Genomic DNA, 12,256 nt, shown 5'->3' with positions numbered 1-12,256 from the left:
TTCAATTTGTATTTTTGTAGATTAGCTGGTAGGGAAATACTGACTTGATGATTTCAGTTCTCAGTCTCCGGTGAATCTGTTGCGTGTGAGTGATGCAGATACTGAACTGTGTTGTTCTGAAAGCTTTCTCAGCAGGTGGCCTTGCTCAAGCATATTAATTCTTCTTCTCTTCTCACTGGAGGAAATATATTTGCAACAGAATGTCTTAAAGTTGGTTTTTCCCATTGTTTTCTGTTAAATAGTAGAAGAAAGAGAAAAGGTCAAAATGGTACAGCTTCGTGCTGCTAGAAAAAACTCCACAGTAGCCAAAGGGTCTGCCAAAGCACCAGCTACAAGAGAAGGCTGTATTACACAATCAACATAGCTGACTCTAAATGCTGGATTAACTGTGCTAGCACACGAGATGTGGGTAATGCTCAGACCTCTTCGTTGTTGATGGTAATCATGGTATTACAGATCTTGGCTATTGCACACTGGATGCATAACATCTAAATTCAGGGATTAGTAAAGGTAGGTCACATTGATAAAGAGATGTGCCCAGCTGGGAGTAGCCATGAAAAGGCACATAAACTGATGTACTTTAATTATGAGAAAGAGGTCTTAAAACCATACATACTGTCTTCTTGAGTATTGTTTTTAGATTTGGGATTGACTAGTCTGCTTCTGTTGCTGGTGAGTGGTAATTTCTGTTAATTAGGGTTGTACCTTTTAGATAAGTATCTTCATTATACAGAAACCTAGCAGTCAATTGATCTATGCAAGTAGGAAAAATAAAAAAAATGGGATTTATTTTTTTAAATAGCCTAAGAGTAGCACCCATGCTAGAAGCCTGCTCTATTTGTCTGCCAAATGTGAACAGCAAAATAAATTGCTGAAAAATCAAAGGTTTTTTTGTTTCTGCAGCAGAGGAAACATTTAGCAAGCATATATAAATCTGATATCAAAAATACTGGCATGACTTTTAATTCCTTCTTAAAGATATATTAAATTTTTAATGAAAAAATAAATCATGTATGCAAAACTATATTTAGGATGGAGATAGTCTGTGACCCCCAATGCTAAGCAGTAGAGTAAATTCACTGGTTTCTGAATTGGATGAGAGTTTTTAATAAAAGGGCCTCAAAAACTACTTAATCAAGTTTCTAAAATTCTTAACTTGATTTAAAGCTAGTTGAAGTCCTGCAAGTCACCTTTTAGCAGAAGAATTTGTCAAAGGGTTGTCGATTATTGTTCCAGGCTCTCTAGCTGACTTAAAAAGGAGACACATAGTTACTCTCTTAGATATCTGAATGTATAAGTAGCAAAAGCTTTCCTTATAGCTCAAAATCTCCAAGTACCTGGTTTTATTTTTTTTTTTTTTTCCTTAGCACTGTCTTTGCAGTGTTTGTTTATGTTGTGTGTAATGACTCCTTGTATCTCTGCCAATAGGAAGAAATGTGTTAAGTGTGGGTGGTGAGTTTGAAAGCAAAATACCGTAAGCATATGTCTTTGCCTCTGAACATGTGCAGGGGCCCACCTACATACTCAAGTTCATGTCTGGTGTGTAAACCACGTAACTGGGTGCTGTGCTTTACACTAATGGAACTCAAGCTCCACAAACAGGTCTTGGGAAACTCAGGAATATTCTGCTAGCATACATCATTTAAACAATTTTCTGGTTATACCTTGCATTATAATAATAGTAAATAGACTAGACAAGTTATTAAGAACAATATTTTACATCTAACTATGCACACAAGAATATATACTCCCCTTGAGGTGCACAGAGTTATGTACAATACTGCCATTAATGTTAATAGGCATTACAACTCTGCACCTAGCAGAGAAATTCTCCTGAAGTATCTTTGTTTACAGCATATCTGATCTGTTTGCTTATTGTTTATACATAGTGAGTAAAAAGCTGTAGTACAGTGGTTGAATCGGTATACATATAGGCACACATATATGTTGTGCATATGCTTAATACGTATCTTTTGGCAACACTTCTTGGAGTTCTTAAATACCTCAGTGTGGTGTGTTTGAGCTGCCATTTCAGCAATGGCAGTCAATGCTCAGATTGCTAAGATGGCTACTTAGTTAAATTTCTTTTTTTTTCTGTAGACTGATTCAGATCTGAATTTAGGTCTTGGGTAGATAATATGTGTAATTGCATGGAGGAATAGAGGCACTTCTTTTCTTACTGTATACAAATGAGGAATGGCCAACAACTGTATAATTGTCCTTCACTGAAATGACATGTGCCTGAAAGTTAGGATCATACCTGCTTGTTGTTGTGTTAGTACAGCCAAATGGAAATGTCTGTGTCTTGTGCTTTGAATTTCAGGAGACATGAAAACAATCACTCTTCTAAATTTTCTTGTATTTCCTAATACTCAAGATGAAAGGAATTACTGGACGTTCTTGTGCTGTACAGATGTAGACTCCTTGTGCTGTAGAACTATACCATTCAAAGATGCAGTTCAAATGAAGATCCAGTTTTACTTCTCTTCTGTTACCTTTTCTTCTGACCATGCTATGCAAGAGAAAATGTGGTCCTGATTGGTGCTTGCAAGTGTCCCGGGGAACATCTGTTAACCGTACATTATTAGAACAATGGAAAAGTACTGATTTTCGTCGTTTTTTCCAAGGAATGTGCTTCTGCTTAAGTGTTGCTAGAAAGTAAGAATGCTCCTTTTTACCAGTTAATTTCTAAGAACCTTCATAAAATACATGGAAATTTACACAGATAATGTTTTTCAGAATTTACTGTTGACTGTGATCATATTTAGTCTACTTTATTTATATTTTAATATTTTTCAATATAGAATTTGAATACTGAAACCGCTAAGCAATCGACCACCATTAAGTCACTTAAAAATCAAGCCCAGGAAAAAGAAGAACGGATTCGGGAGCTACAAACGAAGTATGGTCACTTTTCTATCCATTGTGTCTGGTGCCACCCAGTGGCAGCTGTAAAATCGCTACAACGTTAGCTGTACTTAGGTTTTTAAGAGAGCGATGTATTCTTTATATTGCAGTCTTGCATACTGTTACGGGTTTTTTTTAAAACTGGAGCAGTATATGCTTAAATTTCGGGTTTTTTTAAACTGATGAGTGATTAGCTAGCTACAGTACCTGTATGGCAATAAAGATACCTTAAGTCAGAACTCAGACTCTAGAGTAGGGTATTTTATCCTTGATGTAAGTCAAAATGAATTCCTCAGCACTGTTAAACATAGTCTTTCAAATTCAGTAATTCTTTGCCTAGGGGCTAAGAGACATGTCAAGGTTCAGATGCTTAAATAAGATTAAATAGCTACTCTTACATTCATAAAAAAGTTCAAAAAGACAGTTGTATTTGTTTCTATTTGAATTGATTAAGGTTTGCTATTCATTTTGAATTTCATAAATTGTCAGGTATGCCACCGAGATTTTTATTCTACCTACTGTAACTGATATAATACTGATCTTCAGTATAGTTATTTTATAAACCATAAAAAAGCTATTAGTGTATCTGAATTTCTTGTCTGCCCAAGAGTTTAACCCCTCTAACCATTCTGATTTTTTTAATTGAAGAAAGAATGCAGTTTACTTATTGGAAATAATTTCATTTGAAAAATAGACTCTTAAAATGGTTAAATTGTGTTCATTGTTTATTTTCTGTTTCAAAGTGAAACTGAATTTTTCCACCATAAGATTTTAAACTTAAAATAGTCAAAGGATAGCATGCTTTCTTTATAAAATAGATACTAGTTTTTTCATAAGCTGTTAGACATACTAACCAAAATAACAGTAAGAGTGTAAAGGTGAAACAGATCAAAGAAATTTTTAGATGCATTCTTTTCCTGTTTTTTTTTTTTAATATGATATTGACATTATATTAACAGTGTTGTATTCCTGAACATACTACCATTCATTTTGCTTTCATTGGAAAAAGATACAGATATCTATACATATATCGTTATTGCTTATGTTTATATTTAAAATATTAATTTTTGTTATTATACTGGAAGCATTGTATAAGGCATAAATTTCTCATTGAACAAACTTAGTTTTTAGTACATAAGAGTTTTGGGGTTTTTTTGAGCAGTTTCTGACAAAAGCTGATGTTATTTCTAGGTTTTGCATTTTATCTCATCTGACACACAGGGAGAGAGTTTTCTGTGTTTTGCTCAGTATGATGAGAGCAGACTTCCCCATTTCACTTTCTTTTGAAAATAATTTTGCAAAAAATACTGTTTGAATGACTGTTTGAGAGATCAAAGGAATTTAATTAATTAAATTTTGTGGGCTCAGCAGGTTTATTTTTCCCTTTTTTTGATAATAGTTTAAGAATTATTGTGATATCAGCTCAGACTAGCAAAAAGCAAATCACAAATGTATTGCATATTTAGAAATAGGTCTGTTTAATAAGAGATTGAAACTGGGTTTAGTACTTGAGAACAGGGTAAATTGCAAGAACTGAATCAGCTTTTGTTTTTAAAAGTATTCTAAAGCTGCAGGCATGATAGATTGTCTACTGCCTTTATACCTTTTAGTTGCATATTAACCAAATTTTCTAATAGTAATATCCAGTCCAATTTCTTCCCGTGCAGAATTTCTCAGTTGGCGAGGGACCTTACTATGAAAAGACATTTGACAGAAGACTTAAGGTCTCGCCTAAAAGCAAATCAAGAAAATGAGAAAACCTCACATGAAACATTGGAAAGTCTTGAGAGAAAGGTACTTCTTTCTTGCTATTCCTAGTTTTTGGAAAAACAGAAGCTGATGGATTTACAGAAGTTATTTCAACACACTATTCATATTAAATCAATATATTGCTTAAAGCAAATAACACACAGTTAATTGAAGGGTGTAATTCCCACCACTATAATTTGTATGAAATCAGTATATGGTGATAGCTTGAATGGATTCAGCATAATTTAATTTCTCTTCATGATAGGTGTAATTAAATATTAAAGTATTCAGAACACACAGTTGCAAGGATATGCTGTAAGTAGTGGGATTTAGTTTTATGCACTGTAAGTTCATAAAATACAGTAGACCCGAAACAAGGGTGATTTTACATGACATATGCTAATGAAGTCCATGCATCTCTCCTGGCTATAGTAGTTAAATGCTTTAATATGTTAATCTATTTTCTACTGCAGTGTTATGAATGATTCACAGTTCTTAGCTTAAAGTAATTCTAACTGTGTTGGTAGTATTTGACTTCTCTAGCAAATCATTTTCTCCTGCAAAATTTTAGGATGATTTCACTGAGGGTAAGAGAACTTGCATATGGTTTGGCATATTTCTGTGTTATCCAACTGATGTATTGCACTTTGGCCTTTAGTGCCAGAAAAAGATCATAATGTTTGGTTGTCTGTCAGGTTATGCAGCTTATAAATCCAAAATAGAAATAAACAATCTGCCAGTTTGCTTTTGTTTGCCTAGAATGCAAGTGCTTGCTGAATATCACAAGCCCTGTTTCTGCTTGCTGTCACAGAGTGTTTTCTGCTCCAGAGAGAGCTACTGTATAACCCTCCATACTAAAGATAAGGTGTTATTAAGAAATCCACAGCCAGAAAGTGAGAACATAAGTAAGCAAGGGAGTTAAGGTATGAGAGTTAAGTATGAGAAAAATACCTGGTTTTGGTTTTAGATAAAAGATTTAGCATGGAATGATGTGCTTTAGTGCTGTACTTTGACTGTTTTAAGCACTGCATTTCCAGAGAATCATATTCCATATATTATTTTGATTATTCCATGTGGAAAATCAGCTTGATAAATTTTACATTATCTTCTCAAAAGATCAAAGAAATTCCCTGTTACTTGATATTGACAGGAAAACTTTGTGATAAGCACTATAGGAAAGCTGAACGATTTTTCGGAGCATTGTTTTTTTTCATTTTATCCCCAATCAGTGTTTACCTTGGATAATCATTATCTAAGAAGCTTTACAGACTGTTAACATATAGACGGTTATTTTCTCAGCTGAGTTTGAATTTATGATTTTATCTCTGACAAAAGAAATTCGTGGAAGTTGTAGTTTACCCCCTTTTGCAATTACTGTAAGTCAAAAATATGAACGAACAACTCTGCAAATGAAGAGCTTTTCTTTATATTTAATACAGGTCAAAACTTTATGTGACAAGATTGTGTGCAAACTGATCTCTACTGGATCAGCAGTAGAGATTTATTAAAGTCCGCAGTTTCAGAAAAAGATACTTCAATAAAGTTATTTATATAGTTACGTATGTTTGTGTAATATAGATATGCTTAGTTCTGATTTTATTCTAATTTTTGAGTTTTCTGTCTTGATAATCAATGCTCTTGACCTTTCATTATTTCAGGTGAAGGCACTGGCTGAAGACAAAAAAGCTTCCATTGACTCATTGAAACAAAGATTTAATGTAGCTATGAAAGAGAAGTCTCAGTATGAGCAGATGTATCACAAGGCTAAAGATGATTTGGAGAAAAAGGTATAATTAGAGTTTTGATGGCTCCACTGTGGAACTTTTTCATACCTTCCTTTCAAATGAAAAGTTGCAAGGTCATCAGCTTAAACTTTCAGTACAGAAAAGGAGAAAATAGCAGAATAATAGTAATCTGTTTCTCTGATGTTATTCAGTCACACCTCTGAAATTTAGGTACTGAAACATGGGCACAATGACTGAAAATGAAATTACTTTTTGCCATGAAATTACATATTATATGTTGGAAGTGAAATATTGTGTGATGGCAACCATGGTGTGGGAGGTTGGTTTGTTCATTCATTTTTTTGTAATCCTGTCAGCTTTTGTCATAGCACTGCTGTGTCTCTGTGGATGTGTTTTAGGATCTCAAGCTTACCAAACTAGAGAGCGAAATGATTGAGACTGAATGTGCTATGACTGACCTTGAAACTGCTGCATGTCAACAGCTGCATGGATTGGCTAAACAGAGTGCACAGGCTTTGGAAACTCTGCAGAAGAAGCTGCTGCTTGCCAGTGACAAAGTAGAAGAGTTGAAGACATTTGTGAAGGTTTGAATGTTGATTTTCTTCTGAGTGTTCACCTGAAAAAATGTATTTTTGATTGAAAGCAAATAAAAGATTAAGCAAGGCTTTGATGCACTCCCTGTTCCAGAACAATATTTGTAGTTCCTGCAGTGTTCTGGTGTTAGGTTTCAATGAGGAGAAAGAATCAGTGCCTCTCTCCCAGACTTTCAAAGACTTCCACAACTTTTATTGGTCATCTTTTTATGTATAGCTGCCATATACTTGTTCCTAAAAAAAGGTGCTTGGTTGTGTATCAGATTACTTTGCAGCAAAAAAAATTCCAACACATTTAATATAATAACTCAGGTTGATTACTGTGAATTACCTCATTTTCCATATGCATGTGCTTCTTGTTTTAGAAATACTAAATAAGGAAGCTTCCATGTTGCAAAATTGAAAGCCGTTTTAAGAGCAGTATGTAGAATATTGTTTCCTTACATTCCTTTCAGGGAAGTGGTCACAGCACCGGCCTGACAGGGTAGTGTTTGGACAGTGCTCTCAGACACGTGGTGTGACTCTTGGGGATGGTGCTGAGCAGGGCCAGGAGTTGGACTTTGATGATCCTTGTGGGTCTCTTCCAACTCAGAATATTTTTTATTGTATTAATTTAGCATATAACTACTGTATACCAACTTTCAAAGTAGGCTATTCCTTATTAGCCCAAGAAACAGAGCTACTTCTCTACTGCTCTTGGATTTCTGTAGAAGTAAGCTGCTTTCAGATATGTTTGAGCAAGCTGAAGCATTCAAAGTAAAGAGTAATGGTATTTTGATGCACTGGAAAAAGAAGGCATGTATAGTTCAAGAAAAACTTTCAACACTGGATTGAAATTTAGTAACTTAAATACTTGTGCACGCCTTTCTGTCATCATCAGGTGAAAAGTCACTCTGCACAGCAGTTTTCAGACCTTTAGCATTTGCCTGAAATCATCCCATGTTCAGTTCAGTTGCAAAGTTCATATAAAATTCGTATGAAAAAAGACTGAATGATGTTGAATACACTTTAAAATCCTAAATTCAAATAATTCAAAGCTAATTTATTTAAGTTGAAAATAATGATTGGTTTTCACAAAAAAAGTGCCTGTTATTTAAAAAAATGAGTTATTTTAAAGTTTGTGTTTAAAATAAAGGCTATTTTCTGTTTGCCTTTTGATGTAACTTTTGCAAAAGAAGTATAAAACTGATCACTATGCCTGTTCATTTAGAAATATGCTGCCTATTCTTGAAAAAACTGTAAATTTTCATGAGAGAAAATGTGTTTTCTTCTAATACTGAATGTTCTCTAAGAGGAAGAAATAGATGTTCTTTCCACAGCTGCATGCTTATTTTTGGATCAATATGGGAAAACCTGAATTAATCTAATGTATTATCTATTATTTTTAGTTAAGTACTCCTGTGTCATTGATGACAGAGAGAAGCAATTCAGTCTCCATTCAGACTGCTATGAATTTTGGAATTTCTTCATTTAATAAAGTGAAAGGAGAAGTTATAGAAATAAGGAGATAAACCAATCATACTATCAATATTTTACATACTGTCTTAATGAAAAGTTTTTCAAAAGTTAGAAAATGAGAAAATGAAAGCTCTTCAGTTCTCAAAAGTAGCTGTAGTGAGCAGAATCACCTATTAGCATCTATAATGATAACTTTATTCATTGTTGAATAAGATGACAGCTTCATTGTTAATTACCATGAATACTCATTAGCACTTGCACAGTTACACTATATGTGAAAAAAATTTTAATAAGAAAATTTCTCTTCAAGTAGTAGTAATAATAACAATAACAAAAATATTAATAATAACAATTATATTTAGCTAATAATACCTACTTTCTTGCCTAGATAGAAAGAATATGCATGCATATTTCAAGTAACCTTTTTACTGACCACTGTTCCTCTGCAGAAAGATTTTTTGAAAACAAAGATAGTATCTATAAGTAAACTACTTTGTTTAGTTGGGTGCTAAAATCAGATAACAATATACCACTGTAAAAAAGTAAAATCTTTGACAATTCGGTGGAATTGTGCAGTATGTCAAGTAAATCCTGTTAAAATACCTCTTGTGTATCTGATGTTATAACAAGGTATTGTGACAGTAATTACCGTAATAAATAGCAGTACTGCTTCCTCTTGAAGAGGAGCTCTACTTTTGAAGTCTGGTCTCCCTTGTTTCTACTCTTGTGGATAGCTGTCAGTTTTTTGTCCCCTGATCTTGATTCTCACTCCAGTTCCTGTAACTCAAATAAGTTTCCATATAGAGATCAAGTTTAACCTATATATATCACTTAAACAGGTTAACAAAATTATATGACCGTCTAATCTTCATCTGCTATTCTGATGGCTTCATAAGCTTTACTTCTTTTTCAGAGTGCAAGTGTAATTTTCTCCTCATTCATAAATTGAATGCGGTTACTTGTTCTACCCATTCCATGTCTCTTTGACATTATATAGTTCTTTTGTAACATACAACAATTAAATTATTTTAGAGTTTCTAATTAACAGTTATAGCTATTAATGAGAGAACAGGGGAACTTCAGAGAAAAGAGTGTGACTCTTTATAGCAGGCAGTGTTACTTGCTTTTAGAGCTACTGATAGCACAGAACCACAGGATCTTGGATCTCTTTGGGTCAAGATAATAAGTTGCAAAACCTAGGGAAGAGGTTTCTTGTAGAAGTCCAATACGAACCACTGGATCACATTAGAGGATATGGTGAGTTACTAATTGAGCACATGTTTCTAATGTAATGTAATAGAGTGTTGCATTGCTGTGGTCACCCCAATTTGGGACAGTTAGGCAATGAACTAACATCGCTAGATTGTAGAATCTAGTAATAGTTTCCGAAAATGGTGAAAGGAATACTTGTAAACAAAAGTTGCTGAATCCAATATGTTCTAAGTAATTGTTTGGTTTATTTTTGTTGGAGTGTGGGATAGGGATCAGGCATTATGTCCTGAATGACTTTCAGTGGGAATCAACAGGATGCCTAAAATAGGTTAATTCAGAGCTATTTATTTCTCCAAAGCTGTTAAGAGGAAGATATAGGCTAGTAGGAAATATGAATAGAAATTGTGGATGGTAACAGTTTATTAAGTAATCAAAAAACCACTGTTGCATAATTAGATGGTAGCTCCTTATAAATACCTGTTTCATTTTGGTAGAAAAGGGAGCAAAGTATTTAGAAATAAAAGGCAATATAAACAAAGTGGAAAATAGATTATAGATAATAATCTGAAAATAAAAGCAGCAATGGAGTATAAAAGATGGAAAAGAGACTAAGGAAATGAAGAGGAAATATGTGGGTAGCAAGGCCAGGAACAGTAGTAAACAGGCAGGATTTAAAAATGTACTGCTACTAAGGTAGCTATTACAGGGCAGATACAATCTATCATTAGATAAAACAACGCTATAACTGTGTAAAGACAGAGGTCAACTAATATTTCTCTTCTATTTCTGGAATGAAGTAGGCTGATATCTTATGAAGATGCTGCAACATCCTTAATCATTAGTAGCCAAGGGAAGATTTTTAACATTTTCTAAAAAGAGGTAGTAATTTTGAATTGAGAATTTTTACAGCTTACAACTTTATAGAGCTGGTTAAGAAATTTTTCTCTTGCTGATTTTCATTTTGAATAAGTATTCAAAGTTAGTGCATATATATTATAACACTGCCTAGAGTCTAAAAGGATGATAATATTGAGTCAATATTCAGAAAAGGCAATATTTTATGTTCATTAGTCTGACCTAATTTCTGAATAAAATACTGATACAGAATTCAATTATTAAAGTATTAAAGCATGGGAGTATAGTTATACTTCTTAGAATGCCTTTATGGAAAGCAAACTGTATTGAGTAAATCTGGGCGTTTTTTTGGAGAGTACTACAAGTCAGTTGATAAAGATTACTATTTGTTTTAATATACTTTTTTAAGGTGTCTGACCTACTACTGAGATGTTGAGATAAGAAAAATAGGCTATACAATATCAATAGTATGTTAAATGGATTAAAAATAGCTCATGCAGTTGATCTGAAAAATAAATCATTAAATGTAGGTGTTTTTTAGAGTGCTGTAATGATCAGAACTAAACTTGATTATTAAACGTTTTCACAAAATTCATATCCTGATAAAATTTTTCCATGTTATTTATAAAGACTAAGAAATAGTAATGAAAGTAAGGCTTTACGTATGTCAGCTGACCAAATAGTGAAAATGCGAGCTACCTGGAAGAAGGATCAGGTGGCTCTGAGAGTACTTCAGAAGCATTTTCTAGAGCTCATATCTTTATCCTATCCCACTTCCATCAGCACCATAAATTCTCTTTGAATCATGCATTCAGTTTTTATGGTGGGCCATTGCTCAGGATTTTCTATAATATGTACTTTCCGATCTTCAGGTGGGTCCTGCCAGTTATGTGCAGCACAGCAACCGAAGCAAATGTTCTTTGTTGTTCTTTGTTCTTTGTTGTTCTTTGTTCTTTGTTTGTAGTACTTGTGAGAACTTATGCAGAAAATAGCCATTGGATAAAGTTAAAAAATTGCTATTACACTGCTTGGCTGGATTTCTATTGAAAATACAGTACAACATATTAGTTTATTATGAAACTGTCCAAAATCCTGCATGAATTCTGTGTTCCAGCATGTTCTATTTTTTACACTCCTCTAGACTTTGACCGTATGTTTCTGTTAGAGACCTTTGTAAGCCGAGACCCAGTAGTGTCATCTGTCCCATTCGACTTGTACATCAGCAAAACTCATTTTAATCTGCAGTGATGACACCTGCCTGAGCATATCAGAACTTTTCTGACCTTGAGAAGGATTGTTTTGATAAGGCATCTGTATTCAACTATGGCAGTAATGAATAGGTGATGGCAGCTGAATGCTTTGAAATCAGTTGAGTGCACTTCTCACTTCCATAATGCCTTTGTCATTTGGGACCTGTGTGCCTTCCACAGAGGATACCCACTGCAGCACAGTGCACATCTGGTGTGTTCTGGCATTGTTCTTGATAGGTCTGCAGTACAACCATCTGATAAAATTGACTGCCAAAATCAAGACCCGTGGCAGTTCACTTGGCAAGCTTAATGGATCTAAGTTGGGATCTAATACCCTCTTAAGACAGCTGCCCTCATTTTGGCTATTCAGAGCAGGGCTTAAGCTACGTGCATTTCCCCCCCCCCTCTTGTTTGACATACATCTATGTTCACCAGCCACATGTGTCAGAGGACTTATATCACCTCTGCTTGGCCAAGTGGTGTTCTG

At 34.2% G+C, this 12,256-nt stretch overlaps 1 protein-coding gene across 1 annotated transcript in view; it reads left to right on the top strand.

The window, feature by feature from the left end:
- The window catches only part of CNTLN (centlein), a 183,597-nt gene that overhangs the window by 147,617 nt on the left and 23,724 nt on the right, over positions 1 to 12,256 (top strand). The window contains 4 exon segments of the mRNA XM_032097108.1: positions 2,805 to 2,902; positions 4,575 to 4,701; positions 6,315 to 6,443; positions 6,800 to 6,985. Coding sequence (XP_031952999.1) covers positions 2,805 to 2,902; positions 4,575 to 4,701; positions 6,315 to 6,443; positions 6,800 to 6,985 — 540 coding nt within the window.

The sequence above is a fragment of the Corvus moneduloides genome, chromosome Z (assembly GCF_009650955.1).
Source record: "Corvus moneduloides isolate bCorMon1 chromosome Z, bCorMon1.pri, whole genome shotgun sequence".
Lineage (NCBI taxonomy): Eukaryota > Metazoa > Chordata > Aves > Passeriformes > Corvidae > Corvus > Corvus moneduloides.
This window is presented reverse-complemented; position numbering and strand designations above follow the sequence as displayed.